Genomic DNA, 21,039 nt, shown 5'->3' with positions numbered 1-21,039 from the left:
ATTATCATCGATAAATGAGCGCTCTAAACATGTTTCCTGTCAATGCCAGACCATGGTTGACGCAAGGTATCTACCATTTCTAAAAAGGTTACTCTTGAAAATCTTGCGCGCGCTTGATGATAATGCATATTATCAATCCAAGGGAGGACGGCACTGGTAAATACTCTTGGTAGACCTGGAATACTCTGGACAAGAGGAAACCGTTTCCTTGTCTATCTCTGATCTTGATTTCGAAGCTGAGGATATTATAGAGCATCTGAAGAATGGTGATGCCCATGCTCAAGAGGACTATAGGAGAAGGAAGAAGAGCAGCTCACTGTTTTCTGCATTTGTAGCCTTCTTAGCTACACGGGGCATGTAATCCATGCTCTCGATAGTTCCCTTCATGTGACTGTACACATCGCACACGCCATCAACAAGGCTTGCACTACGCATAAACGAAGAGACTATGGCACAAGTCCAACGGCCAGCGATGCGCAGGATCTGCAAAAGATCACTTAGGCTATGGAAGACAGGCGGTGCGGGCTCGCTGCAGACGGAATATTGGATGAGTGCACAATGGATATCCCAGTAACAGACGGCAGGGCGGGTCACGGATGCTCCAAAGTCGGTTTGCTCGGTTGTATACTTTATCACTGAGGTCAAAGCGAATATCATACAGCGGACATCAAATGTACAAAGCGACCAATAGAACAGGGATGAACAACGCTTAATCACTGCAGTCCCTGCCAGTGGTAGAGAACCACCCCCTTATACGCATCAGCCTTGAGCGGCGGGTAGAAAAGAACCCTCTTACTGTACTATTGTCCTTCCGTACGATCTTCCTGTTCACTAAGGCTATGAGACACTTGTTAACTCGTGCGTGCGGAAGATCTGGTAGTATTAGATCGGTCACTAATTGAACATTGTCAGAGTTGGCGTCGATTGAGTAGGAGTAGGCATACGTTTGACGACTTGATTAGGGGAATCTATCATGCCCTCTATGACCATTTCCATATTGCGACGAAGCGTAGGATCACTTCCACGGAATTCAAGAGGTAGAGATGATATTATTTTTTCGATCTCCAACTAAAGTCAAGAAATGAGTCGGAAAGCAATCAAGTGGGATATCAAAAGCGACGTACACTGCGTTCCTTCTTCTCCTTTGGTGTCAGTTTCGGCTTCTTCCCTCTCTTCTTCTGGGGTGCTGAGGATTTTGTGGTATTTCCGGCAGTAATGTACGTTGTTTCCGGCTCTGTTTCTGTTGTTGTCGTCTTGTCCGCAAGATTTGAAGGGCCTGCCGTTGTTTCCAATTTTCGCTTAGTCTCCTCTGCTGCCTGAAGCGCAACGAGCGCGTCCTCCTCTGGACACAGCAATGAGATGCCGACCTAAAAGGTAAAAAGTTGATTCCCACCTGCTCTTCTCTTTGCCAGGAGGAACGACGCGTCCGTTGGAGCCTAAAAGGACCATCAATCATTGGTCCAAGGTCCTGTGACATAAGACGCACCTGTGGCCAGTCTGTCGTTAGCGCATTCATGTCCATCACGTACATCAAGCTGGCAAATGATTCGTTAAAGGTCGCAAGTGAGTCGCTGAGGTGCTTTAGCCCTTCGACGTTGTTCTGCAAGGCTTCGGTTTCGTCGATGAGCTCTGCCATAGCTGGCTCGAGAAATTCCAGTCCATGAGGGGCATCTTGGTTCGCGTTTGAACGTGAAAGACGAAAAAGAGATCCTTGAGATATCCGACGAAGAGGCGTTCGATGCGGTTCAGAAGACATGGTTGTTGTCGGCATCTAGCGGGCCGCAAACAAATTACAAAAGTAGATGCACACTACAAAGATTATGGTCCAAAGAGATTGGCATAGACATATAGGTAAACTATCTTTTATATACGCAGTGAAATACACATAAAGGTATAGTACGGCTATACGTTTGCTATCATTCAAGTAATTCGTTTCTTCAGCAAGAGAAGATGGCCGGGTCGTTCGACTTCTAATGCTTCGGCCGTGCTTTGACATTGGCGGTCCACCGGCATCAAAGTTATATACCCCAATTCGTGTACAATAAAATCAAAATGTTTACAGCTATCAACTACGCACGAAGGCTTGGTTGCCTTCCTGCACAGAAAATACAATCTCCAAACTGTTCCGGGTGTGAAGCATGTAATGTGTTATGCATCAAAAAGAATCAGCAAACGATTTTTGTCCAAGCAAGTACTAAACTGGTATGAGGTGAAGTGGCAGGAAGGAGGTGAACAAGGAACATTCGGCCTTCAGGCAGTGGAGGACCAAATGTCACCTCTAACCCATTCTCCCAGTTCAACCAGGGTCTCCGTCCGCTCAGGCTCATGCCATGAGGCAGTGAGGTAATCATGAGTCGCGTCAGGTTTCTCGATATACTTCACGTTGTCTTTCCCAATATCCCTCTCCAACCTGTCTCGTAGGACCACCATAGCATCCAGCGTTTGCTCTGCGCCACCAGCAACAATGACAGTCTTTGGCAGACCGGTAAATAAACCTGGAGCATCATTTTGCGTCGACCCCGGAGCGATCCAGACATTCGAAGGCGCATCTGACAAAGGTAAATTCCCCATGAGCGCACGCAGAGTGTATCCGCATGTAAGAATGGTATAGACGAAATCGCTGGACGAATGTTTTTGCATAGAGGAATCACGGTCCATGCGTGTATTTGCCCAGTCGACGGTGGGGGAGAGGAGAAGGAGGCCACCAGCGTTAGGCAGATTGGGAAGATTACTGATGGCTAGGTATCGAGCTAACCAGAAGGCGAGAGCCCCACCGGCTGAATCTCCCCCGATAATGATATTCTTGGGATCATAATGCAGAGATTCAACGAGGTATTTGTATCCAGCCAAAGCGTCAAGGAGAGCGGCGGGGAATGGATTCGCAACCGCAAATGGCTCGTGGGAAGAGAGGCGATATTCGAGAGCAAAAAGTCGGGTATTGGCGGGGAAATGCTCTAAAAGGCCGTTTGCCATGGTAGTCATAGCTCCATTCGATGGATGTGCGGTACCCATCTAAAAAAGATTGCATGTCAGCTACATACAGGCACCTGGACATCTAAACAGACGTACAACAAACCCGCCCCCTGCATAGATGTCGAATCAGGAAGTGTTAATACAGCAAGGGGATAGAAAGACGAACCATGGAAATGATAGATGACCTTTTCGTTCGCGAGTGCCGGCTGGCCAAACTTGCCATCGGGGCCTCTTGGTCCGTACCAGAAACCCGACGTCCTTTCAGCTACAACATTATTCTTTTCAGCTAAGGTCTCCACTTCACCGCTCAACAGCTCTGGTGTTGGGTCTACCCAAACAAAGCCGACTTTTTCAGCCTCAGTGGAGAATTTCTCCGGTGAGTCGTGCGCCATCGGCGTCGTGCTGTACATGACATTGACGAAAACGCGGTACACCGAAACAATGAGGCATCTCGAAAGAGACCAGGATGGACGAGGCCTGGCAGCAGGAATTGCATACAGCACGGTCCAGAAAGGCACTTGTACGAAGAGCAGAGCAACGACTCTGCCTGTCAGATAGATCGCTTTCAGAGGTTGACGACGAAAAGCAAACACCATGGTGGAACTGCGAGAACAGAATCAGTGAGAAATTTCGTCTCCCTTGTATGCAGCTTTTCCCATCAGCCATCTCGCCGACCGCGTAAGCATGGCTGCACAAGTTCGGTTTCCTCCAAAGTTTCCAGATTGATCGGGCTGCTTTGTAATCAGGGTATGGATATACTTGGAACTGAACCACAACGCGCTCACCCGGTGCCGTGAACCAGTATGGACTAAACCATGGCTGTGGCCAGGCCCCACATGTTGCTAATCATCGACATGTTGTTCCGGAGGAACCGCAGCCTGAAGTTCTTTTCCATCTTTCACGATGAACGTCGTCGCTAACGAACCCGCGTGGACCTCTCTGCAGAGGGACTCTAGTATTGTGTATACTAGGTCAGCCTACTAACCCGTGTTGGCCGCTATCATTCTGATTCTTTTATTTCAGACCTCTTCTGGGTTCCGAGTTGATGAATGACCAGTTTGGTCGTTTCTACGATGGGTAGGGCTGTTAAATATTCTGACAATGAAATCTTACCAAGAATTGTAGCCTTGCCGAATGTTGTATGGGATTCACATTCGAGACCCTACTCTCTCTGCAAGAATTACACACGCGTCTGCGATACGCGTGGGCCAAATTGAGGTATATCTAAAGAATGTAATTTCACCAAAGCCCTCAAGCGTTCGGCTTCAGGTTCCTTTGTCCTAATATCGCAGCGTCTCTAGAAGCGGGCATTCACGATCCTGAACTAAGGTCCTGGGTCTACTGTCCGGCCAAAGATGCACAAGCTGTCATGGAATGGGTGGAACGCTCAATCGAAGTACTCGATGAACCAATGGACGTTGATGATTTCGTTGCCATGATCAACCAGCGCAAGCTAGAGACTCCAGGCAAAGAAGACATCATAAAGTGCATAATGTTCTGTCTACAAGATCGACCTAGCTCCTTTGGGTTGTTTATGCATGGCAGCCATACCATTATGGACGCCCGCCCCACTTTCAACGCGTTCAAGATACTTTTTGAGGCCATGGTATCTGATAGCTCTAGTGACATCATGTCGGCTGCCTGGGGCACAGAGTGGGCCAATCTTCCGCCAGGACCCGTCACGTCAACTGGTGGACCGCGTCTGGATGCTGACGCTGCTGGACTCGAGCTTCTAGGCAAGATTAAACAGGCCCATGAACATAGACCGGTATGATTGATCTTTCGTTCTGTCATGTCGCTCATATCCCGTTTACAAGGTCTCCCACAGTCTTGTTGCCCAGCGTACGGAGACGACACGAAAGGGACTCTCGATTCGTGTTCGCAATACCATAAATCCTGAATTGGCTCGCGATTTGCTCAGGGAAGTCAAGGCACTGGGATGCACCGTTACCCATCTTTTCGGAGCCGCTCAAATACTGGCGATCTTTGCCTTGAATCCCGTCACGGACGAAGAAGCACCGCGAGCAAATATATCCTTCCCTATTAGCATGTGCGTTTTTGCTGTCACCATATACTCCGTAATTCAAAGGAATTGCCTATAGCATCTCTTTGCAATCATGGCTAACTCCCGAGATGCAATCGAAAGATAGATTCATTTCTCAGATGACTCTTGTTCCACTTCGCATCGATTATTCGTCATTTTCCTCCCTCTCGCCCGGCAGAGAACAACTTCGTGTTATAATGCAATCCCTCAAAGAGCAGTGGGACTTTTTCTTGACCAATCCACACCTTCCGCATCTTTCGGCCGCTCTGATGACTTTGAATCCTCCGCGAAAGCCAGGTATTACCCACAACCCATTGGCAACGACTAATACAAATCTTGGGGTTGTGGATGCCGTCACACCAACTATTTTATATCCTAACGGTGATTCGACGCAAGCGGCGTTAATCAAGATACATGACATGGCTTTTGGGCATCGGCTGACAATGCCTAATCCGTACGTACTTCCTCCATTTTTTCTTCAATAGGATTGAATGAACACAATCTAGGCTTACTCATGCGTGGACTATGAAGTCGGAGATAGTAATCCAAGTGGAGGTGAGAACTGTCTTCTGTTTTGTTTCAAGTCCTTGATGATCGTCACTTTAGGCCAATGATATTTGGGATCGGGAATACTTACAGAAGTATGTCGACGAGATTCGCCGACAGGCCCTTACTTTAGTGTCCTAGTCGTCGGACATATTATCTAAAAGAAATCGAGCGACGAGTCATGAATAATCGTGTGGAACGTATGAAAAATATAGGTCTTGACATGATTGATAGACCGATAATCAGTGTTCGCAGTCATTCGCCCCAACTCTGCTTATGAAAATTGGTGTGGTTCAACTGTTCCCAAGGTCAACTGCACTTGCTTGGCGCCGGAACAGATGTCCTGGAGTATGATACTTGTAAGCCCCGTGAGGCCTTCTGAAGGTACGATCAAGAAGCTGATTATGGTCTACTTGGAGCCTTTCATCCACACAATCAGCGAGACCACTTCCCATCCGAAGCTGATCATCAACTTCTTTTTCTAATGATCTGTAGACCAGTACCAGACAGATGACTTGGAACACGGCCCAGGTTTCTGTCCCGAACCGATATTACAATGCACGCGCCCGGTGCCAGCACAAGAATATTCCATGTTCTGCGCCACCTAAGATAGATATATTGTTCCGGCATTTTCATCAAACCCCGCCCAATCCGGGAACAGAGCCTGTGGCCTTGCTGTGCGTTAGCATGGAACAGCATCAAGTTCTGCATATGCATCAGAAAGGTGAAGCGGCTTCATTTAAACTTCCCATACCCTTCGTCGCAATATCTGTCTATAGAACATCCTCATGCCGAACTCGCTAATGTTTTGCGTCTTTGCTTTCTTCAACAACTTGTTCACGGCGATTGCTCCATTTTTCACCGCGTGGGAAATTCCGTACCCTTGGTCGACCCTCTTCAAAGGGTCCGACTCCGAGAAGAGACATGACTCGAACCTGAGCGTCAGCTTTGGGACCGTTGCTCGCATCAAGCATGCCTGCATCCACGATGCTTTCGAAGCCGTTTCAAAGTCCTTCCCTGCAGACCTCGCCATTGTCGATCATGTTGGAAATTCTCTGACCTACGAGCAACTCGACAGACTCTCATTACGTGTGTCGTCCTTTCTGCGAACCAGGGGAGTTCTTCCTGGATCGCAGGTATGCCTTGTTGGAGAGCGTTCTGTCCCTCATATATGCGCTATCCTTGGTGTTCTTCGTGCTGGTGCTGCATATATTCCGTTAGATGGGCAGCTCATCACCGACGATACTCTTCGAGGCATCCTTTCCGATGCGGAACCATCCTTTACTCTATATTCAAGGGTCTTCGCGTCTCGTAAAGGCCTATTACCGCCTCAGAACTTCTGTACAGAGGACGTCCTGGAGCTCGTCAACGAAGGCACCGAAACACAGACTTCTTGGAAAGGCTGCGGCTCCGATAAAGCTTATATTATTTACACGTCGGGTGAGATGGATTTGATTCTCAATCGTAGTGTTGACTCAGACATCCGAGTGCAGGCACGACCGGAGCGCCGAAGGGAGTCATCGTCAGCCATTCAAACGTGACTAATTGTGTGTCTCTTCCTCTTTGATAATAAACGCCATTTGACGCGCAGTCCGAATAAGTGCTGTCACTATCTCCTGGAAATCTAGGTATTTGTCGGGGCACCAAAGTATCCCAACTGTTGAATATTGCATTTGATATGTGCGCTTGGGAAACCCTGGGATGCCTCATTAATGGCGGAACCCTCTACCTGCGCGGACCACGACGCGCAGATTGGATTTCTGTGATGCAGAAGGTCGATGTGATAATTGCGACTCCCTCAATTCTGGTCTCGCATGATCCTGTGGATTACCCCAATGTCAAAGTCGTTGCTACTGCTGGTGAACCGTGCTCTCAGGTTCTTGCGGACAGATGGGCAAAGCAAATGACGTTTTACAATGCCTATGGTCCTACTGAAGTGAGTATCGCATTTCTTCGTTGTCCAGAAATAGCTCCAGTTGATTGGAAAACCTAAAGGTCACTATCGTAAACACGATGCGCAAGCATGTACCAGGAACCCCACTTTCAATAGGATTCCCGACCCCGAACAACTCTATCTATATACTTGATGACGACTTACAGCCAGTTCCAGTGGGCGCGACAGGCATAATTTGGAGTGGCGGTCGCGGTATCACTCAAGGCTACTTGAAACGACCCTCACTCACAGCCACAAAGTACGTCCCAGATCCATTTCGAGACGAATCACGGTAAATCCTTCGGATCAAATTCCAAGCAAAAAGCTCATATCCGTGTCTGGCAGGTGGATGTACAACACGGGAGATCTAGGGAGGTTGAGGGAAGACGGGCAAATTGAACCTCTCGGTCGCCTCGACGACCAAGTTAAAATCAAGGTGTGTCGGCCATTGATCGTATTTTTTTAAAAAAGCATGGGACATCTCACATTAAATTGAGGGATTCCGTGTTGAACTTGATGGGGTCACCGCAACGATCCTTCGCTGCCCTGGAGTTTCAAGTGCATGCTCTTTGCTCGTCAACAGCGAGTTATGGGCGTTCTATTCACCAGAGACTCTGAATCCAACTGTCGTTCGAGAAGCAGTAACGCGCATACATCCTAGCTATGCTGTTCCTGCCAAGTTCTTGCCCCTTGAATGCCTTCCTTTAACAAGGTTTGTCCTGTTCTTATTGGGAGATCAATCGTTAATTTGGCAACGAAGAAACGGCAAAACAGATAAAGTAGAATTGGAACGGATTGCAGCGACATCTGCTACATGAAGAGAAGTGCTAGGCGAATTACTAGACATGTCAAGATTTGAGGCACCAGCTACCGCCGGACATTGGTGGGCTACGGAGCTGGCTTAACGCGGCCAGCCAAATTTTGTAGCCGCCACGATCATCGACCTCAGAACATGTAGCTCTGGGACGTCTCATCCTTCTGGGAGCCATGATGCAGTCCGATATTTAATCGAGGTTTAGATTTTAAGGGATGCGCACTGTCGTAAAATGAAATACCGTAAATTCGACGTTATATCATAACAAGTACAGAATATGGTACATTCAAAACGTTCAAAAACTTGACGGAAAATTTTGGCAGAAGAAATTATAAAACATTGGGGGGGGGGTGTTTTTTGGGAGTGTTGCCCCTCACAAACACTTGGTCGAAACGGTCCAGTATGCTTAGTGGATTCCGGAACTTGTGGACGCGACCCATATGCCAGCCGCCGGCAAACACAGTCCGCTTATCCACCACCGGGCGCTGAGTGTCACGGAATTTTTACTCGGTACTATAAGGATACGTGAAAAACTAGTGTTTAGCCATCCTTTTTCTATGTATGGCCGTGCGACGACGAACGAGTGCTTTTCACTTTTGATTTCAGTGTTAATATCCGACCCAAGGCTCCCGGGCTCAAAGGTCCATCAAAGGGTTAATCATCCAGGTGCTCTCTTTATGCACCGTTGTTTGTTCTATTCGTTCCTCTGTGAAATCCTGTACGGAAATGATTTACTTCCAGAAATGACTCGTTGAACAGTATCGCCACCATCTTGTCGGCTATCCACAAGATGTCGTCATGGATTTGATTCTCTCCGTAAAACAAGGTTTTGATACAATAATGGCACTAATGTTACTGCTTTCCATTATTTAGTACTCCACTATGAAATGCGCCGCAGTTGTGGTGAAGAGTTTCTTCCAAGTGGGACTGACCGGCACCGTCGGAGTATTCAACACGTTTCGCACAAGTCTAGAGCGCGTGGGTCTTCGTCATCGACCTATCACAAGGCTGCTTTTATTCGTTTCCCCCCACGCCTGCCAGCACCCCATTTAGTTTTCCTGCCCCGATACGTCGCGATTGAACGCTCGTCATCGAGCGATTCCTGCACATCCTCAAGGCCGAACTCATGTAAACATGTAGCAAAAGGAATAAGATGGGACCTGTGGCGCCCATGTGTTGCATTCTGTTGATCAGTCAAGGTACATTTATCACAATTTGCCGGTATTACAGCTTCACTTTCTGCAATACTTAACTGTCTGCTCGTATCTATTGACCATTCTGTCATTTATCTCGATATTGCTGACCATATGATTACTATCATCGCTACTTGAGTGTTCAGTGGAACCAGCTATCACTGTGGTTTGGATCCCAAGTACCATCTTTAGGCGACCTAGGTTGCTTACGGTCGCATATGTTGCGGCTGAAAGCATCTGGTTACAAACAGTTTCCTGGGGCGTTTGATCGGCGACGCTCATGACTGCCTACGGGTTCACCGTACGATCAAACTGCAAATCGGCGTTGACAAAGGTCATCATCAGGATGGAGCTGATTGGGTTGTTTCCCCCTTGACCACGCTTGGACATCGGCTTCAATACATTGTCTGATGCGGCATTCCGCCTACATAAGCGGGTCCACTTGAAATTGATTAACCTTTCGCCGCTCCCTCTTCCACTCATGGCTTCGACCCTTCCACGCCTCGACAGGAATGCGCTTGTTGGTATCTGGATAGAGACATGTCTATGGGGTATGATTATTATCGGCTGCCAGCTCACGCTTTCTGCTCACAAATGGCCAAACAGGAATGAAGTAAGTCTATCTTCTTCACGCTTCTTCAAGCCCTGAACTTTGAACCGGAAGCGCTATCATATTCATAGGCGCAATGTTTGTTCTTGTACGGAAGCACAATTCTCCGAGGTCCGTTCGTCTCTAGACCAGGCTATATCTTATACTTGACCTGCTTTCCTCAGGCTATTAGCCACCACATCGACTGCCCTATTCCTATTTGCTACTACCCATGTATCTCTGTCTCTGAGAGAACTATTGGAGGCCTTCATTGACGTCCCTCAACCCGGCGACTCCACCTACACCATACTTTATTGGGCCGACAATGCACGCGGAACTGCTGTTGCGAAAACGATTCTATATGATACAAGTGTGAGTCACAGCCCTCAGTGCAGGCTTATACGGTTTTTGGCTGATTTACGTTTTAGGTCTTCCTTCAGGATCTGATCCTGGTACCAACATTTACCATTTAACACTTGTATCTGCTGAACGACGAAATGTTTCTAGATCTGGCGTCTATATGTGGTTTGGGGATACAACTGGAAAATTGCAGTACTCCCAGTACGTCATGTCGGGCTCCATTCCTTGTCTTTTCTCATCCTTTTCCGGCAGATTATCGTCGAGCTTGCACATATGGGTCAGTGATTTTTAATCTAAATCATTGCCCAATGATCTGATCTTGATGAGCAGGAACTGCATACGCCGCCACCGGTTTGCTTGCTCAACCGAATGCAAATATCGACTCTCCCAGAATCAAACATATAGGGCCTGTCGGCTGGTCTTTGGATCTTGCCGTGAATGTCTGCGTAACGGCGGCAATTGCCTTTCGGCTATGGTATATGGGGCGTCAACTTGGCAGCTCCCATTCAAACAGATATCTGTCGACGATCTTGACTATTGTCGAATCGGGGGCTATTTTTGCCGCTGTGACTTTGGTTATGCTCATCTTATACGTACGTGGAAGTGAGCTCGCCTTGAATGGTATCGACATTTCTACCCAACTGGCTGTGAGTTCTTGTCATTTAATTTTTCAGCTGTCTTATTTTCAATGGCGCTAGGTTATGACACCACTTCTCATCATTGCGCGGGTTGGCCTCGGGATGATTCATGGTGTTTCGAAGAATCTCTCCTTTGCCTATCCTCTGTCCCGTGTGTCAAAATCATCTGGAGGAGATGCAAGCTTCAATAGACACAACATTCGTTCTAAGAAGATGAATTCGGGCGGGGGAATTTCTGACACCCTTATCATTTCCACGGAGCAGGAAATGGTTTTCGCTGAACACAGACGCAGCGCTGACTCGGCACCTGCATACAAATTGTCCAGCGAAGTTTAAATGATGATGTAACTCACGCTTTGGATACTGTTGTACTATTCATGACTTTGTATATTGGGTTGGATGACTATTTTATAAGGTACTAATTATTAAAATCTGAGCTACCCTCTAGCGAGGCTGGGTCACAACATCCGAGAACGGGCGCCGTTTGTTTCTTACGAAATCTGATTTTGAAAAAGAGTCGTCACCTTGACAGTGGCGTACTCCGGCCTGTTCCGAAGAATTCGCATTCTCTTTCAGCATTTTGCTTCTGATGTTCACCTGACATAGTGCCCAGTCTGCTTCTACTCTAATCTTTACCAGGAAAACTGCGATCCGCGTTGTTCGTCGATCTAACAAGAATATGGGCGCATTTTTTTTGTTGTTTTATTTGCGAAACGCCGGTTTTTTTTCTTTAAGTCGGCCCGTTCCCTCGCATCAGCCCTGGTATTGTTGTCGACAGACGTAGTCCGATTGGTGCACGTTTCTCCAACTGGTTTGATTCATTTCGGAGCATTTTTGGATTGATTTTATTTTCTGATGTAATACCATCTCTATGCCGGATCAGAACTGCATCCTAAATGGTGCTATGCAGAATGTTATCTTCCATCTTACAGCTGCAGATAGTCTTGCTCCAGGATCTGCGAAACTACGATGTCTTCCTGGCTCACTAAAACTATACCCTGGAATCCGTCTCTAGGAATGCTCCTTACGTCTACTTCTATTCTTTTAAGTTTCGCGCTGGTGAAGCTTCTTCTGAACCGTTTCTCTCGTCGCTCGCTACCACCAGGGCCACCAGGAATTCCGCTCCTTGGGAACGTGAAGCAGCTGTCGAGTTCTCTCTGGGTTACCTTTCGGGATCTCCAGTCAACTTACGGTACGTCTTTTCTTTATCAAATGTTTCGTTTTGTTGAAACTTGGCTAGGGCCTCTCATTTACATATCCGTCTTCGGGAAGGATATCATCGTTATTAATACTCATGAAGTAGCTTCAGACTTGCTAGACAAACGGGCTCGAATATATTCGGACAGGCCTGATGCCTACGTAGGTTCAGACGTGCTATGTGGGGGCCTGGTCATGGTTCTGGCCAGAGTCGGAGAAAAGTGAGCCATAAACTCTGTTCGCATTACACAGTTTCGTAGCATCTTTGTAGATGGCGCAAAATGAGAAGAGCGGCAGCAGAAGGACTTTCTAAGAAGACCGCACAAGAACTGCAACCTGTTCAGATCCGCGAGGCTTTAATGCTGATTGACGCTATAATTGCAAAACCCGATGACTGGAGCCATTTGTTTCGAGAGTGTGTTAAATTTCTACGTCAATCTGGAATGGACGATATAACATACAACCAGGTCCGCGGCCCTTCTAGTCTATACGCTTACATATGGGCTTTCTGCTGGACGATCCAAGGCCTTTGCCGCCTTACCACAGATCAACAGCTTTGTTGACCGCCTGGTCACGGCTACATATCCAGGTGCTCATCTCGTAGATTTCTTTCCGTGGATGAAACATCTTCCAAATTTCATGACACCATGGCGGCGCGAAGCTGAGTATTACTTCGGCGAAGATTCGAAAATGTTCCAAGGTCTCTATGAAAATGTAGAGTCTCTGATCGTAAGTTAATTCTTTGCTTTATCTCGACCATTGCACGTCTGATTATCTTTATAGGCTGAAGGAGATAGTCAACAGAGTTTTGCAGCGACATTAATTACGGAGCATAGTGAAAGCTGCAGTTTAAGTCGGTTAGAGTCCTCCTGGTTGTCAGGAACAATGTAGTAAGTGTTATTCGGTTGATTCTAGAACCATTCATAACGTCAACTCTAATTTAGTGCCGCAGGAACCGAAACGGTGACCATTCAATGGCTACAGCCGGTTAAATGGCATTTCTGATGGTTCATTAGACATCCGGGACTCTCACATGGTTTGTTCTGGCGATGACTATGTACCCGGACGTGCAGAAACGTGCGCATGAAGAAATTGACGCCGTAGTAGGGAGGGATCGTCTACCGACATTTTCTGATATGGATCGATTACCATTCATTCAAGCTATCATTCGCGAGACCCTTCGCTGGAACCCTGTGAGCCCAATTAGCAGTCCTCATCGTACTATGGAGGCAAGTCTATCATACTGGCAATTGTTGGCACTGTTTCCATTCTTACTATTCGCGATGCAGGACGACTATTATAACGGCTGGTACATACCAAAGGATACCATTGTCCTTCCCAACGTCTGGTAATGCTGTCCTCTATCCGATTGGTCCCCGCGTTCACCTGTCTGTAGGGCAATGAACCGAGATAAGTCTGTCTACGGTCCCGACGCTGATGAATTCAATCCGAGCCGTCATCTCGATGCAAGTGGGACCATTCTGCAAACGTTTCCAAATACAAAAGGGGAGGGACACGGAAGTTGGGGCTTTGGAAACCGGTAACGTATCCTTGAATCTGCTTCAGATGGATTGATGTTTACCGGCAGAATTTTGATAGACTTTGTCTTGGACGATTTGTCGCAAAAGATTCATTGTTCATCAACGTCGCCTTGATTTTGTGGTCTTTCAGCATCGCTTCCACCTCCAAGAACCCTCCCAAAGATGAATTCGTGAATACTGGGCTCATCGTGTGAGTGGTGAATTGTCGCACAACTGCAGTGGCGATTATTCATCTGACTTTGAACAGCCGGCCAGCTCATTTCGAGTGCAAGTTTGAGCTTCGATTCCCAGATGTCCCGTCATTCATCAAGGCTCAGTTATGAATCCTGCTGCATGATGAGGTGGACCATGTCAATATGGGAGATCGGCGTTGAGAAACAGGCTGGGAAACCAAGGCTTAGAAAAAACTAATAAATGTATTGGACTGAAGTAGATACTTATTCTGACATGATTATGCCTCGTGGACTAGTAAGGCGGATGAGGAGGGAATCAAACTTACGTCTTCTTCGGAATGATGTCAATATCATTCTTCAACCTGCACCACCCGAGATTTGGTCATCTAGGAAATCGACGGAAACACTTGATGTGCGGCTGATGATGATCACAATCATTCAATGACGCGGGGATACGCTGCTCCCAACCGAGGACCGCACGTCCTGATTGGTAGCTGGTGCCAGTCTGGATTGTCCCCTGAGATAGAATGGATCCGCAGTTCGTTTCGTTTCGTTCGGGTTCGTAGATTTTAAAAAGTGCCAAGAGCGGACTGATAAGTACCGCTCCAACCTGAGCTGAACCTGTGTACTGCCTAGCATCATTTCCAATTCTCTGCATGTTTCCAGGGAGGGGGAATGTTCCGCATCTCATCATTCGAATTGTAAACTTGCTGTTTACTGTAGATGATTGTCTCGTCAGCGGGATTTAGCCTTTTCAGTCGAAATGCGATGACAACTTTTCTTGTCACAAAAAAATATGCTGTGTAAGCCTGAAAAAAGAAGAGTAAGCGCGGAAGCTCAGCTCTGGGCCCTCTTGATTGAACAGCTCGGAACAGTACCGTCCACTAAAACGTCCGTATTGTTATCACAGAGCAAGCCACGTGTGTGTTCCCATCGCACTCGAGGCTGGTCAACGTGATCGGATTTCATTCCTGTGTTCTCGCGAAAACTATAGCCTTTGAAGTCCGATCGGTGTATATATATGTCTGTGGAAGAGCGGCTTTCCTTTGTCACGAACAACCTCTATTTCTCCGATTTCTCTTCACAGAATGGTCCTTGAATCTGGTGTAGTGTTTTGCCTTCCGGACACTGTGGCTGACTGGCCATGGCCCCGCAAAATTAATCCCTATTATGAAGAAGTGAAGGTCGAATCGGAAGCATGGTTTCGCTCTTTCAAGGCGTTTTCACCAGAAGCCCAACGGTAGGCACGTAGTATATTTTTTTGGGTCGTAATAACTGGTTTCCCTCAGTGCATTTGATCGCTGTGACTTCAGTAATAGTGCTTCCCCTTAGTAGCGAACTGTGCTGACCTCTGTCTCCGATCCAGGTTTGCTAGCTTCCTTGGCATACACAACGGCAACTAGAGGTGCGTGGCGTCGTTCTTGACACATATGCCCGGAATGATTGCCGTGTAGAACAACTGCGTACTGGATGCGACTTGATGAACTTGTTTTTTGTTTTCGACGAGTACACGGACAATGAAACTCCCGAAGTAGTCCGTCAATATGCTGAAATTGTGAAGGATGCGCTTAGAAACCCCTTCAAACCGCGACCCAGCAATGAAGTTGTTCTTGGACTTGTTGCACAGCAGTAAGATTTCATGAGATTCGACTCCGTTCCCTAATTCTAATTCTCGACCACAGGTTTTGGGCTCTTGGTATCAAAACTTCCAGCATCACTGCTCAGAAGCGCATCGTTGAGACTTTTGGACGTTATATGGATTCCGTAGTCACACAAGCAGAGGATCGGCATCAGCGCCATACCCGGAATGTCAAAGATTATTTTGAAATCCGTCGATTTACCATTGGGACTGGCCCGTCTTATGCGGTGCTAGAGCTGGACTATGACTTACCTGATGAGGTGTTTTATCATCCAACCGTCGTTGAACTGGGGCGCTTGGCTTGTGACCTGATAATCATTGACAACGTAAGTTCTTTGCACTTTTAGTAGAGCAGCAACGCTTACAATCTTCAGGATCTTGCTTCGTATAATAAGGAGCAGGCGTCGGAAGAATATCCTCACAATATCATTGTCTGTGTCATGAACGAGCAGAAATGTGATCTCGATGAAGCACTATCATGGGTGGAAGATCTTCACCGGTCGATCAGGACCAAATTTCGAACGTTATGGGAGGAAATACCGAAGTGGGGACCCGGAATAGATGATATCGCATCTCTTTACCTTGACGGTATCGCAAACTGGGTTCGCGCCAATGATTGCTGGAATTTCGAGAGTGGGCGGTACTTCGGGTCGAATGGTAAAGCCATTCAACAGCACAGGATGGTCACTTTGATACCTAATCAACTTTCACTGGGCGAGCCCATTCTGATACACACGCAATAAACCGTTATATTGTTACCTAGTCGCATTATTTATTCGGGCTATGCTAGACTTGTTTGGGTATTTGGCAATTGCAGTATTTGGCAATTGCTGGACAGGGTACCATGGTAGGCATCTGGAAACAAACGACCGACAAATTGACGCGATCCCGAATAGTAAGTAGTAAAGGAATGGCTCGTTATGGCGAGCGGCCGGACACGATGAAGCCATCAGACTTGTAAGGAGAGATTTGTGAGCAACTGCATGGCGGTGGCGCGATACGTATCTGTCGTGAATGTCAACAGTGAAGATGAATCAATGAATTCCGCTATATTTCGTTGCGTTGATGTCCACTGTGACCACGAGGTCGTTTCCAATAAGCTAACTCCTCGGCCGGTGGAGTTAGAAGAGTAATTAGGGTCCAGGTTCGTTGCAAAATTGACTGCGCAAAGATGTATCCAGTTAGGAATATCATATGATGGTTTGATGGATGACCTACCCAGGGCATCAGTACCAATGAAATCATTGCCAGATGCAGAGCCGCCGAAGCTGAAGAATTCAGTCAAATCTGACCCGTGGTATGCCCCCAGGTAGGCAGTCGTATTTCCTCTTGTATACACTGTGATACTCATTAGCTCACATTGTTAATCTGTGAGCAGGATGGCTTACAGTACGCCCAAGCCGGCTGCGTTTGCGAAGCTATGCTTAGAAAGTTTCGTCGGGGCGCTTGGAATGAGTAGTCGCCATTAAATGCCGCGATTCGTTTGTATTCCGGGCTAGAGTTCAATCAGCGCCAAAAGATCTCTGAAGCACTAATGTCTCACGTCAGAGTGTAATTGTCACCGGAACCAAAAGGAGAGCCCTTTTCGATAGTGAAGTGAGGAGAGTAAGGTTCCCATGATGGCGGATGCTCACATCTGCAGGATCATCCGGATATGCCGTCCTAACGTCGCTCATGCGCTCAGAAGATAGTTCGGGGAGGTACCTAGAACCGTTTCAGGTTAGATATTTGTCGCGCCAAACATCAGCAGCGCACATTGTGTTTACATAGCCCATGAATTCTGGGTCGGTCCTGTTAGCATCAGCATGAGATTTGTCGAATAAGGGCAGCAGAAAATGAACGCGCGTGATATTAGTGCTCCCCAAGGAGAAAACGGTCCCTTCGTCTGCGCAGCTTCCAGTCACAAACGGGACCTGCGATCATTGATTAGTCGACGGATTGGCATCTAAGGGGTAGTACGAACATGGGCAAATCGTCCCTGCTGCACAGCCATCTGCGCATTTCTGTCGAGAATTGAACCGTCATTGTAGGGTTGAAATGCGAGGTTCAAGCTCGTGTAGTTGAAAACCGAGGGATTGGTATTAATCGCCGCCATGAGGGTATCATAAGGCACGTCACGAAGACAGTCGATAACAGACTCGGATGTATTACATCCTGTTTCCTGTGCAATGCGATCAAAAGAGGGTTGGCCGTAGGATATATTCCTGGTAGTCCAAGGGGCGCCCGATTGCTGCGGACTACTTAGAAACCGAGTGAAACACACGAGAGGAATGTATTCGTACCATAAATACACCTCTGAATAGACCGTCGGTTGTCCCACCGTTGTAAAGGAGATGGAGACCGACACTGATGGCGCCAGCACTCTCTCCCCAACTACGGCGCAGTAAATAACGAGTGAAGAAATAGGTAAAGCATAACACGAACAGTATTACACGAGTAGGATCTCCGCCAAATACGGAAATGTATGACTGTATCCACTGCATCGCGAATCGTTCTACCCGGTATATCAGTAGATTCTCGACACATTGAGTGTAGTCATTACTTACGATCCCGCAGGCCAACATTAGATAAACCTGCATCCTGGATTTCTTTGCCTCCTAAAAAGCCGAAGGCTTTCGTGCACATATAAGAACGACTGACTCTGCGGCGTTATTGAATAAGGAGTTACCGTTGACGCGATAATTTGCTGAAACAAAGACAACGGGCTCATTCAAGATCAGAGATCGCTCCACGAAATCAGATGCATCGTAGGCCTCCGTATACCCAGTCTCGAAACCGCCTGGCGGCTAGATTAGATGCACCCAAAAACTAGCCATGAGACAAAGGGTCTTTACCTCCATAGATCCACTGGGATCAACATATTGAGCTACAGAGATAAGCGGGGTATTTAGATACGCACCATAACAACGGGAAGTGGTTTGGATGCATTTGTTGGTACCCATACATTCACGGTCAGACCTGAGACTATCAGCAAGGGGATATGAAGAGACTATAAATGGCTTACAATCTTCTGACACGTTGGAAGCGGTCGCCATAGAAAAAGCGAATGGAAGGACGTCTGGTATGGTGCTTAGCTGTTGGGGACAGGCGGGCCCGAAACTTGAAGCATTTTGTATACCGCCGACCTCCGCTGGAGCTTGAGGAGGGGCGAATCGAAGTGAACCAAGCCTGTAATGGGAGATTAAGAAGGTGTGTGTGGGAGAGAGAGAGGGTCCGATCTACTGAGAAGTAGCACGTACGGTGGACTAGCAAACGGGATGCCCAAAAAGATAGACAGGTTTCCGGAATAATATCCTTGAAAAGTACCATAAGATAGGTTGGCGGTTGGGTCGCCCTTGACGAGACTAAAAGAAAGAGAGAGTTGAAGTAGGAAGCACCATCCAAGTAGTTGAACCAAAGCAGGCATATTGGGGAGTTGGTGCGCGTAACTCTACCGACACTTGGTTTATAAGGTCCACTGGGGCCGACGTGATGCGGATATATCGGTAAGTCCAGGGATATAAAGACTGTGCGAGACCTTGATGATCACTTGAAAGCATGGTCGCCTACGATTTCATTTATTGCAGGCGCAGATGCTTCGATCATACGGAGGTACCTGACGGCCTGATGGCGCAAACATTCAAACAGGTACAGCTGGTGGTTAATCCGTACTTTGAGATGGAGGTCGGCAGCATAGTATTAAGCGGTTGATCGAGGTACAAGGTCCAACTAAGTTCCGCCGGCGCTTGTCTAGCGTCCCGCATACCAAAAGTCCTTTGTGAGGCGAAACTGTGAAAGTAAGGGTGTCGTGGTGAGAGTGTGAGCTGCTACACGAGGTTACAAATATGGTTGCGAGGATATTGCGGCATCTCGGCAGTCAGAGCTAGTGCTCTGCGTGCAGGAGCGAGCGACAAATATCTCCCAAAGACGTTCAATTTTGGACACGTGTCAATAAGGGCAGCTTGACTTCCGTCTATCGCTCCCTGACATCGGTCACGTAGTATTGAGAGACCGGTTGCACCGGAAAGATAGCGGATTCTGCGACCGTTTGATGCAGATCACTGAGATCAACGAGGCAAGGAGTCATCTGTTGCTAATAAGTAGACACCAGATTCATCAGCTCGAAGACAAGATTTGAGGGCTTGAATTGACTGTTACATTGCGCAAATTCTGGGGGAGGGAGGAGGAGCGTGCGCCAAGAGGGCGCCAAGTAAGAGTTGTATTCTCGTACATCGTACGTCGTGTTTTACATGTCTGTCGGACAGGACTGGTCCACAAGAATCGGACTTGCAATACAAACCTACCTGCAGTTGCCACCCCATCATTCATACCTGAGACGCTTTGTTAATGTCGATGAGTCCCTCATGATCAATGTGGAGTCGTACCTGTCTGGTTTCGCCGAGTTTCTCAGGTTGGACTAATGCAAATGCAGAATACATCGCAGAGGAACTAGGTCATAAAAGAGACCAACTCCATTTATGAGGAAGGGTGGGGGCCGTGAAAAGAGCACCCATTGAGCTGCAGATCTTCGCTACAAGTTGTTGTGTGAAGGGTGTAGTGACTGCTCAGGATCTGGAATTGTAGGGGTAATGTAAGAAATATTGCATTCAGAAGCTGCAATAGTAGTACTTAAGGACCATTGCAGCTTCTGAATGCAATATTTCTGTTACACACAGGTCTGAAACCAAAGGTTTAAGACAGCAATGCGGCCGCACTGTTTGCGGTGGGGCCAAAAAAAGATGCGCCCTTTACTGCGCCATCCGTGATTATCGCGGTAAAGGTAACAGTTTGAGGTAAGGAGCAGAAACGATGGCAGGAATCCTGGTATAACGTAGAGGACATCCAAGAAGGTCAGCGGCACCAACGGCCCGATGTTGGCTCGTAGAAAGGAAACACGTACAAATACGGTCCCGACCACCACCGTCGTCAAGGATGCCTTCATCGTCAACGGCCTCTCAAAGCGAACTTAAGGCGAACGGTGTTCCTCTACACTGGAGAGACTCGTGTTCTGCGTATGCCTACTTTGCTTACCTTTGGCTTCCAGTGGGAACCATACTTAACGGGACTACAGGTTACTAATTCCTCTCAACGTCTGTCGGACGAAGAACAACTACCTACCATGGGAATGCGAGCATGAGAAGCATGCATACGAGAAGTGCGTTGCTTGTTGTTCTAGGGAAGCCTGTGTGCTGATATCTCGTGCCATGTAGATGCCAATACGATGAGTGCGTATCCATGTCCATAGAGCCTGTCTCTTGCTGACGATACTACGCAGCTACCTTCGCCGAATGAAGGAACTGGCGAAACTAAAGGCCCAGGCCCAAGCAGAAGAGTGATTGTATGACAGTGACAATATATTCTTTTCTCTTACGATCTACGCGTCGCTCGACCTCAGCTTCCATTTTCTGAGACGCTTTTAG

General features: G+C 47.5%; 9 protein-coding genes across 9 annotated transcripts; 6 read left to right on the top strand and 3 right to left on the bottom strand.

Moving 5' to 3' along the window:
- Positions 1–521: 521 nt before the first annotated feature.
- Positions 522–1,792, bottom strand: BT62DRAFT_729915 (uncharacterized protein). The gene is made up of 6 exons (XM_043182042.1): positions 1,487–1,792; positions 1,394–1,436; positions 1,125–1,342; positions 945–1,068; positions 797–894; positions 522–749 (listed from the first exon to the last, which is right to left on the bottom strand). Exons 1-6 carry the CDS (start codon positions 1,769–1,771, stop codon positions 714–716), a joined length of 804 nt encoding a protein of 267 aa, XP_043042327.1. The 5' UTR covers positions 1,772–1,792; the 3' UTR covers positions 522–713.
- Positions 1,793–1,841: 49 nt separating this feature from the next.
- BT62DRAFT_992785 (alpha/beta-hydrolase) lies at positions 1,842–3,673 on the bottom strand. Its single transcript, XM_043190361.1, has 3 exons — positions 3,140–3,673; positions 3,070–3,083; positions 1,842–3,012 (listed from the first exon to the last, which is right to left on the bottom strand). Exons 1-3 carry the CDS (start codon positions 3,567–3,569, stop codon positions 2,251–2,253), a joined length of 1,206 nt encoding a protein of 401 aa, XP_043042326.1. The 5' UTR covers positions 3,570–3,673; the 3' UTR covers positions 1,842–2,250.
- On the top strand, positions 3,612–5,877 carry BT62DRAFT_730156 (uncharacterized protein). Its single transcript, XM_043182044.1, has 9 exons — positions 3,612–3,651; positions 3,776–3,944; positions 3,997–4,050; positions 4,099–4,191; positions 4,243–4,741; positions 4,791–5,023; positions 5,076–5,471; positions 5,524–5,572; positions 5,624–5,877. The coding sequence occupies exons 2-9, from the start codon at positions 3,877–3,879 to the stop codon at positions 5,702–5,704; spliced, it is 1,473 nt and encodes a 490-aa protein (XP_043042325.1). The 5' UTR covers positions 3,612–3,651; positions 3,776–3,876; the 3' UTR covers positions 5,705–5,877.
- Positions 5,878–6,190: 313 nt separating this feature from the next.
- BT62DRAFT_929899 (AMP-binding protein) lies at positions 6,191–8,658 on the top strand. Its single transcript, XM_043185829.1, has 7 exons — positions 6,191–7,003; positions 7,057–7,110; positions 7,165–7,499; positions 7,559–7,788; positions 7,842–7,932; positions 7,994–8,208; positions 8,257–8,658. The coding sequence occupies exons 1-7, from the start codon at positions 6,352–6,354 to the stop codon at positions 8,312–8,314; spliced, it is 1,635 nt and encodes a 544-aa protein (XP_043042324.1). The 5' UTR covers positions 6,191–6,351; the 3' UTR covers positions 8,315–8,658.
- A 1,174-nt stretch (positions 8,659–9,832) lies between these two features.
- BT62DRAFT_946516 (uncharacterized protein) lies at positions 9,833–11,552 on the top strand. The gene is made up of 8 exons (XM_043187982.1): positions 9,833–10,061; positions 10,168–10,224; positions 10,278–10,464; positions 10,521–10,544; positions 10,600–10,653; positions 10,705–10,729; positions 10,783–11,099; positions 11,151–11,552. The coding sequence occupies exons 1-8, from the start codon at positions 9,985–9,987 to the stop codon at positions 11,424–11,426; spliced, it is 1,017 nt and encodes a 338-aa protein (XP_043042323.1). The 5' UTR covers positions 9,833–9,984; the 3' UTR covers positions 11,427–11,552.
- Positions 11,553–11,707: 155 nt separating this feature from the next.
- On the top strand, positions 11,708–14,314 carry BT62DRAFT_965433 (cytochrome P450). Its single transcript, XM_043188773.1, has 11 exons — positions 11,708–12,282; positions 12,331–12,508; positions 12,559–12,702; positions 12,755–13,016; positions 13,071–13,177; positions 13,232–13,250; positions 13,304–13,516; positions 13,577–13,635; positions 13,684–13,827; positions 13,887–14,018; positions 14,076–14,314. The coding sequence occupies exons 1-11, from the start codon at positions 12,060–12,062 to the stop codon at positions 14,149–14,151; spliced, it is 1,557 nt and encodes a 518-aa protein (XP_043042322.1). The 5' UTR covers positions 11,708–12,059; the 3' UTR covers positions 14,152–14,314.
- A 565-nt stretch (positions 14,315–14,879) lies between these two features.
- Positions 14,880–16,524, top strand: BT62DRAFT_929894 (terpenoid synthase). Its single transcript, XM_043185828.1, has 6 exons — positions 14,880–15,241; positions 15,291–15,313; positions 15,368–15,406; positions 15,456–15,630; positions 15,684–15,966; positions 16,015–16,524. Exons 1-6 carry the CDS (start codon positions 15,090–15,092, stop codon positions 16,381–16,383), a joined length of 1,041 nt encoding a protein of 346 aa, XP_043042321.1. The 5' UTR covers positions 14,880–15,089; the 3' UTR covers positions 16,384–16,524.
- Positions 16,390–19,457, bottom strand: BT62DRAFT_1057325 (alpha/beta-hydrolase). Its single transcript, XM_043178580.1, has 15 exons — positions 18,880–19,457; positions 18,645–18,808; positions 18,540–18,598; positions 18,309–18,426; positions 18,187–18,252; positions 18,065–18,134; positions 17,923–18,013; positions 17,604–17,870; positions 17,486–17,553; positions 17,396–17,431; positions 17,275–17,344; positions 17,184–17,221; positions 17,029–17,135; positions 16,859–16,978; positions 16,390–16,801 (listed from the first exon to the last, which is right to left on the bottom strand). The coding sequence occupies exons 1-15, from the start codon at positions 19,044–19,046 to the stop codon at positions 16,590–16,592; spliced, it is 1,653 nt and encodes a 550-aa protein (XP_043042320.1). The 5' UTR covers positions 19,047–19,457; the 3' UTR covers positions 16,390–16,589.
- Positions 19,458–20,403: 946 nt separating this feature from the next.
- On the top strand, positions 20,404–20,970 carry BT62DRAFT_929893 (uncharacterized protein). Its single transcript, XM_043185827.1, has 4 exons — positions 20,404–20,631; positions 20,691–20,774; positions 20,830–20,844; positions 20,895–20,970. Exons 1-4 carry the CDS (start codon positions 20,552–20,554, stop codon positions 20,953–20,955), a joined length of 240 nt encoding a protein of 79 aa, XP_043042319.1. The 5' UTR covers positions 20,404–20,551; the 3' UTR covers positions 20,956–20,970.
- Positions 20,971–21,039: the final 69 nt, after the last annotated feature.

The sequence above is a fragment of the Guyanagaster necrorhizus genome (assembly GCF_019112545.1).
Source record: "Guyanagaster necrorhizus MCA 3950 unplaced genomic scaffold BT62scaffold_7, whole genome shotgun sequence".
NCBI lineage: Eukaryota > Fungi > Basidiomycota > Agaricomycetes > Agaricales > Physalacriaceae > Guyanagaster > Guyanagaster necrorhizus.
The sequence above is the reverse complement of the archived record's forward strand: the minus strand, read 5'-3'. Positions and strand labels throughout refer to the sequence as shown.

Coding starts and splice junctions, on each gene's coding strand:
- BT62DRAFT_1057325 (XM_043178580.1), bottom strand. CDS start 19,046: ATGCCTGCTTTGGTTCAACTACTTGGATGGTGCTTCCTACTTCAACTC. Junction 18,253..18,308: donor AGCAAATTATCGCGTCAACG/GTAACTCCTTAT, acceptor TGTGCACGAAAG/CCTTCGGCTTTTTAGGAGGC. Junction 18,135..18,186: donor TAATGTTGGCCTGCGGGATC/GTAAGTAATGAC, acceptor TATACCGGGTAG/AACGATTCGCGATGCAGTGG.
- BT62DRAFT_965433 (XM_043188773.1), top strand. CDS start 12,060: ATGTCTTCCTGGCTCACTAAAACTATACCCTGGAATCCGTCTCTAGGA. Junction 12,703..12,754: donor TGGAGCCATTTGTTTCGAGA/GTGTGTTAAATT, acceptor ACATACAACCAG/GTCCGCGGCCCTTCTAGTCT. Junction 13,636..13,683: donor ATTGTCCTTCCCAACGTCTG/GTAATGCTGTCC, acceptor ACCTGTCTGTAG/GGCAATGAACCGAGATAAGT.
- BT62DRAFT_929893 (XM_043185827.1), top strand. CDS start 20,552: ATGCCTTCATCGTCAACGGCCTCTCAAAGCGAACTTAAGGCGAACGGT. Junction 20,632..20,690: donor TGGAGAGACTCGTGTTCTGC/GTATGCCTACTT, acceptor ACGGGACTACAG/GTTACTAATTCCTCTCAACG.
- BT62DRAFT_946516 (XM_043187982.1), top strand. CDS start 9,985: ATGGCTTCGACCCTTCCACGCCTCGACAGGAATGCGCTTGTTGGTATC. Junction 10,062..10,167: donor ACATGTCTATGGGGTATGAT/TATTATCGGCTG, acceptor TTGAACCGGAAG/CGCTATCATATTCATAGGCG. Junction 10,225..10,277: donor CGGAAGCACAATTCTCCGAG/GTCCGTTCGTCT, acceptor TGCTTTCCTCAG/GCTATTAGCCACCACATCGA.
- BT62DRAFT_729915 (XM_043182042.1), bottom strand. CDS start 1,771: ATGCCGACAACAACCATGTCTTCTGAACCGCATCGAACGCCTCTTCGT. Junction 1,437..1,486: donor TAACGACAGACTGGCCACAG/GTGCGTCTTATG, acceptor TGGTCCTTTTAG/GCTCCAACGGACGCGTCGTT. Junction 750..796: donor TACGGAAGGACAATAGTACA/GTAAGAGGGTTC, acceptor GATGCGTATAAG/GGGGTGGTTCTCTACCACTG.
- BT62DRAFT_929899 (XM_043185829.1), top strand. CDS start 6,352: ATGCCGAACTCGCTAATGTTTTGCGTCTTTGCTTTCTTCAACAACTTG. Junction 7,111..7,164: donor CCATTCAAACGTGACTAATT/GTGTGTCTCTTC, acceptor AGTCCGAATAAG/TGCTGTCACTATCTCCTGGA. Junction 7,789..7,841: donor CCATTTCGAGACGAATCACG/GTAAATCCTTCG, acceptor CGTGTCTGGCAG/GTGGATGTACAACACGGGAG.
- BT62DRAFT_929894 (XM_043185828.1), top strand. CDS start 15,090: ATGGTCCTTGAATCTGGTGTAGTGTTTTGCCTTCCGGACACTGTGGCT. Junction 15,407..15,455: donor ATACACAACGGCAACTAGAG/GTGCGTGGCGTC, acceptor ATTGCCGTGTAG/AACAACTGCGTACTGGATGC. Junction 15,631..15,683: donor CTTGGACTTGTTGCACAGCA/GTAAGATTTCAT, acceptor TCTCGACCACAG/GTTTTGGGCTCTTGGTATCA.
- BT62DRAFT_730156 (XM_043182044.1), top strand. CDS start 3,877: ATGAACGTCGTCGCTAACGAACCCGCGTGGACCTCTCTGCAGAGGGAC. Junction 4,192..4,242: donor TACGCGTGGGCCAAATTGAG/GTATATCTAAAG, acceptor GTTCGGCTTCAG/GTTCCTTTGTCCTAATATCG. Junction 5,472..5,523: donor CGGCTGACAATGCCTAATCC/GTACGTACTTCC, acceptor AACACAATCTAG/GCTTACTCATGCGTGGACTA.
- BT62DRAFT_992785 (XM_043190361.1), bottom strand. CDS start 3,569: ATGGTGTTTGCTTTTCGTCGTCAACCTCTGAAAGCGATCTATCTGACA.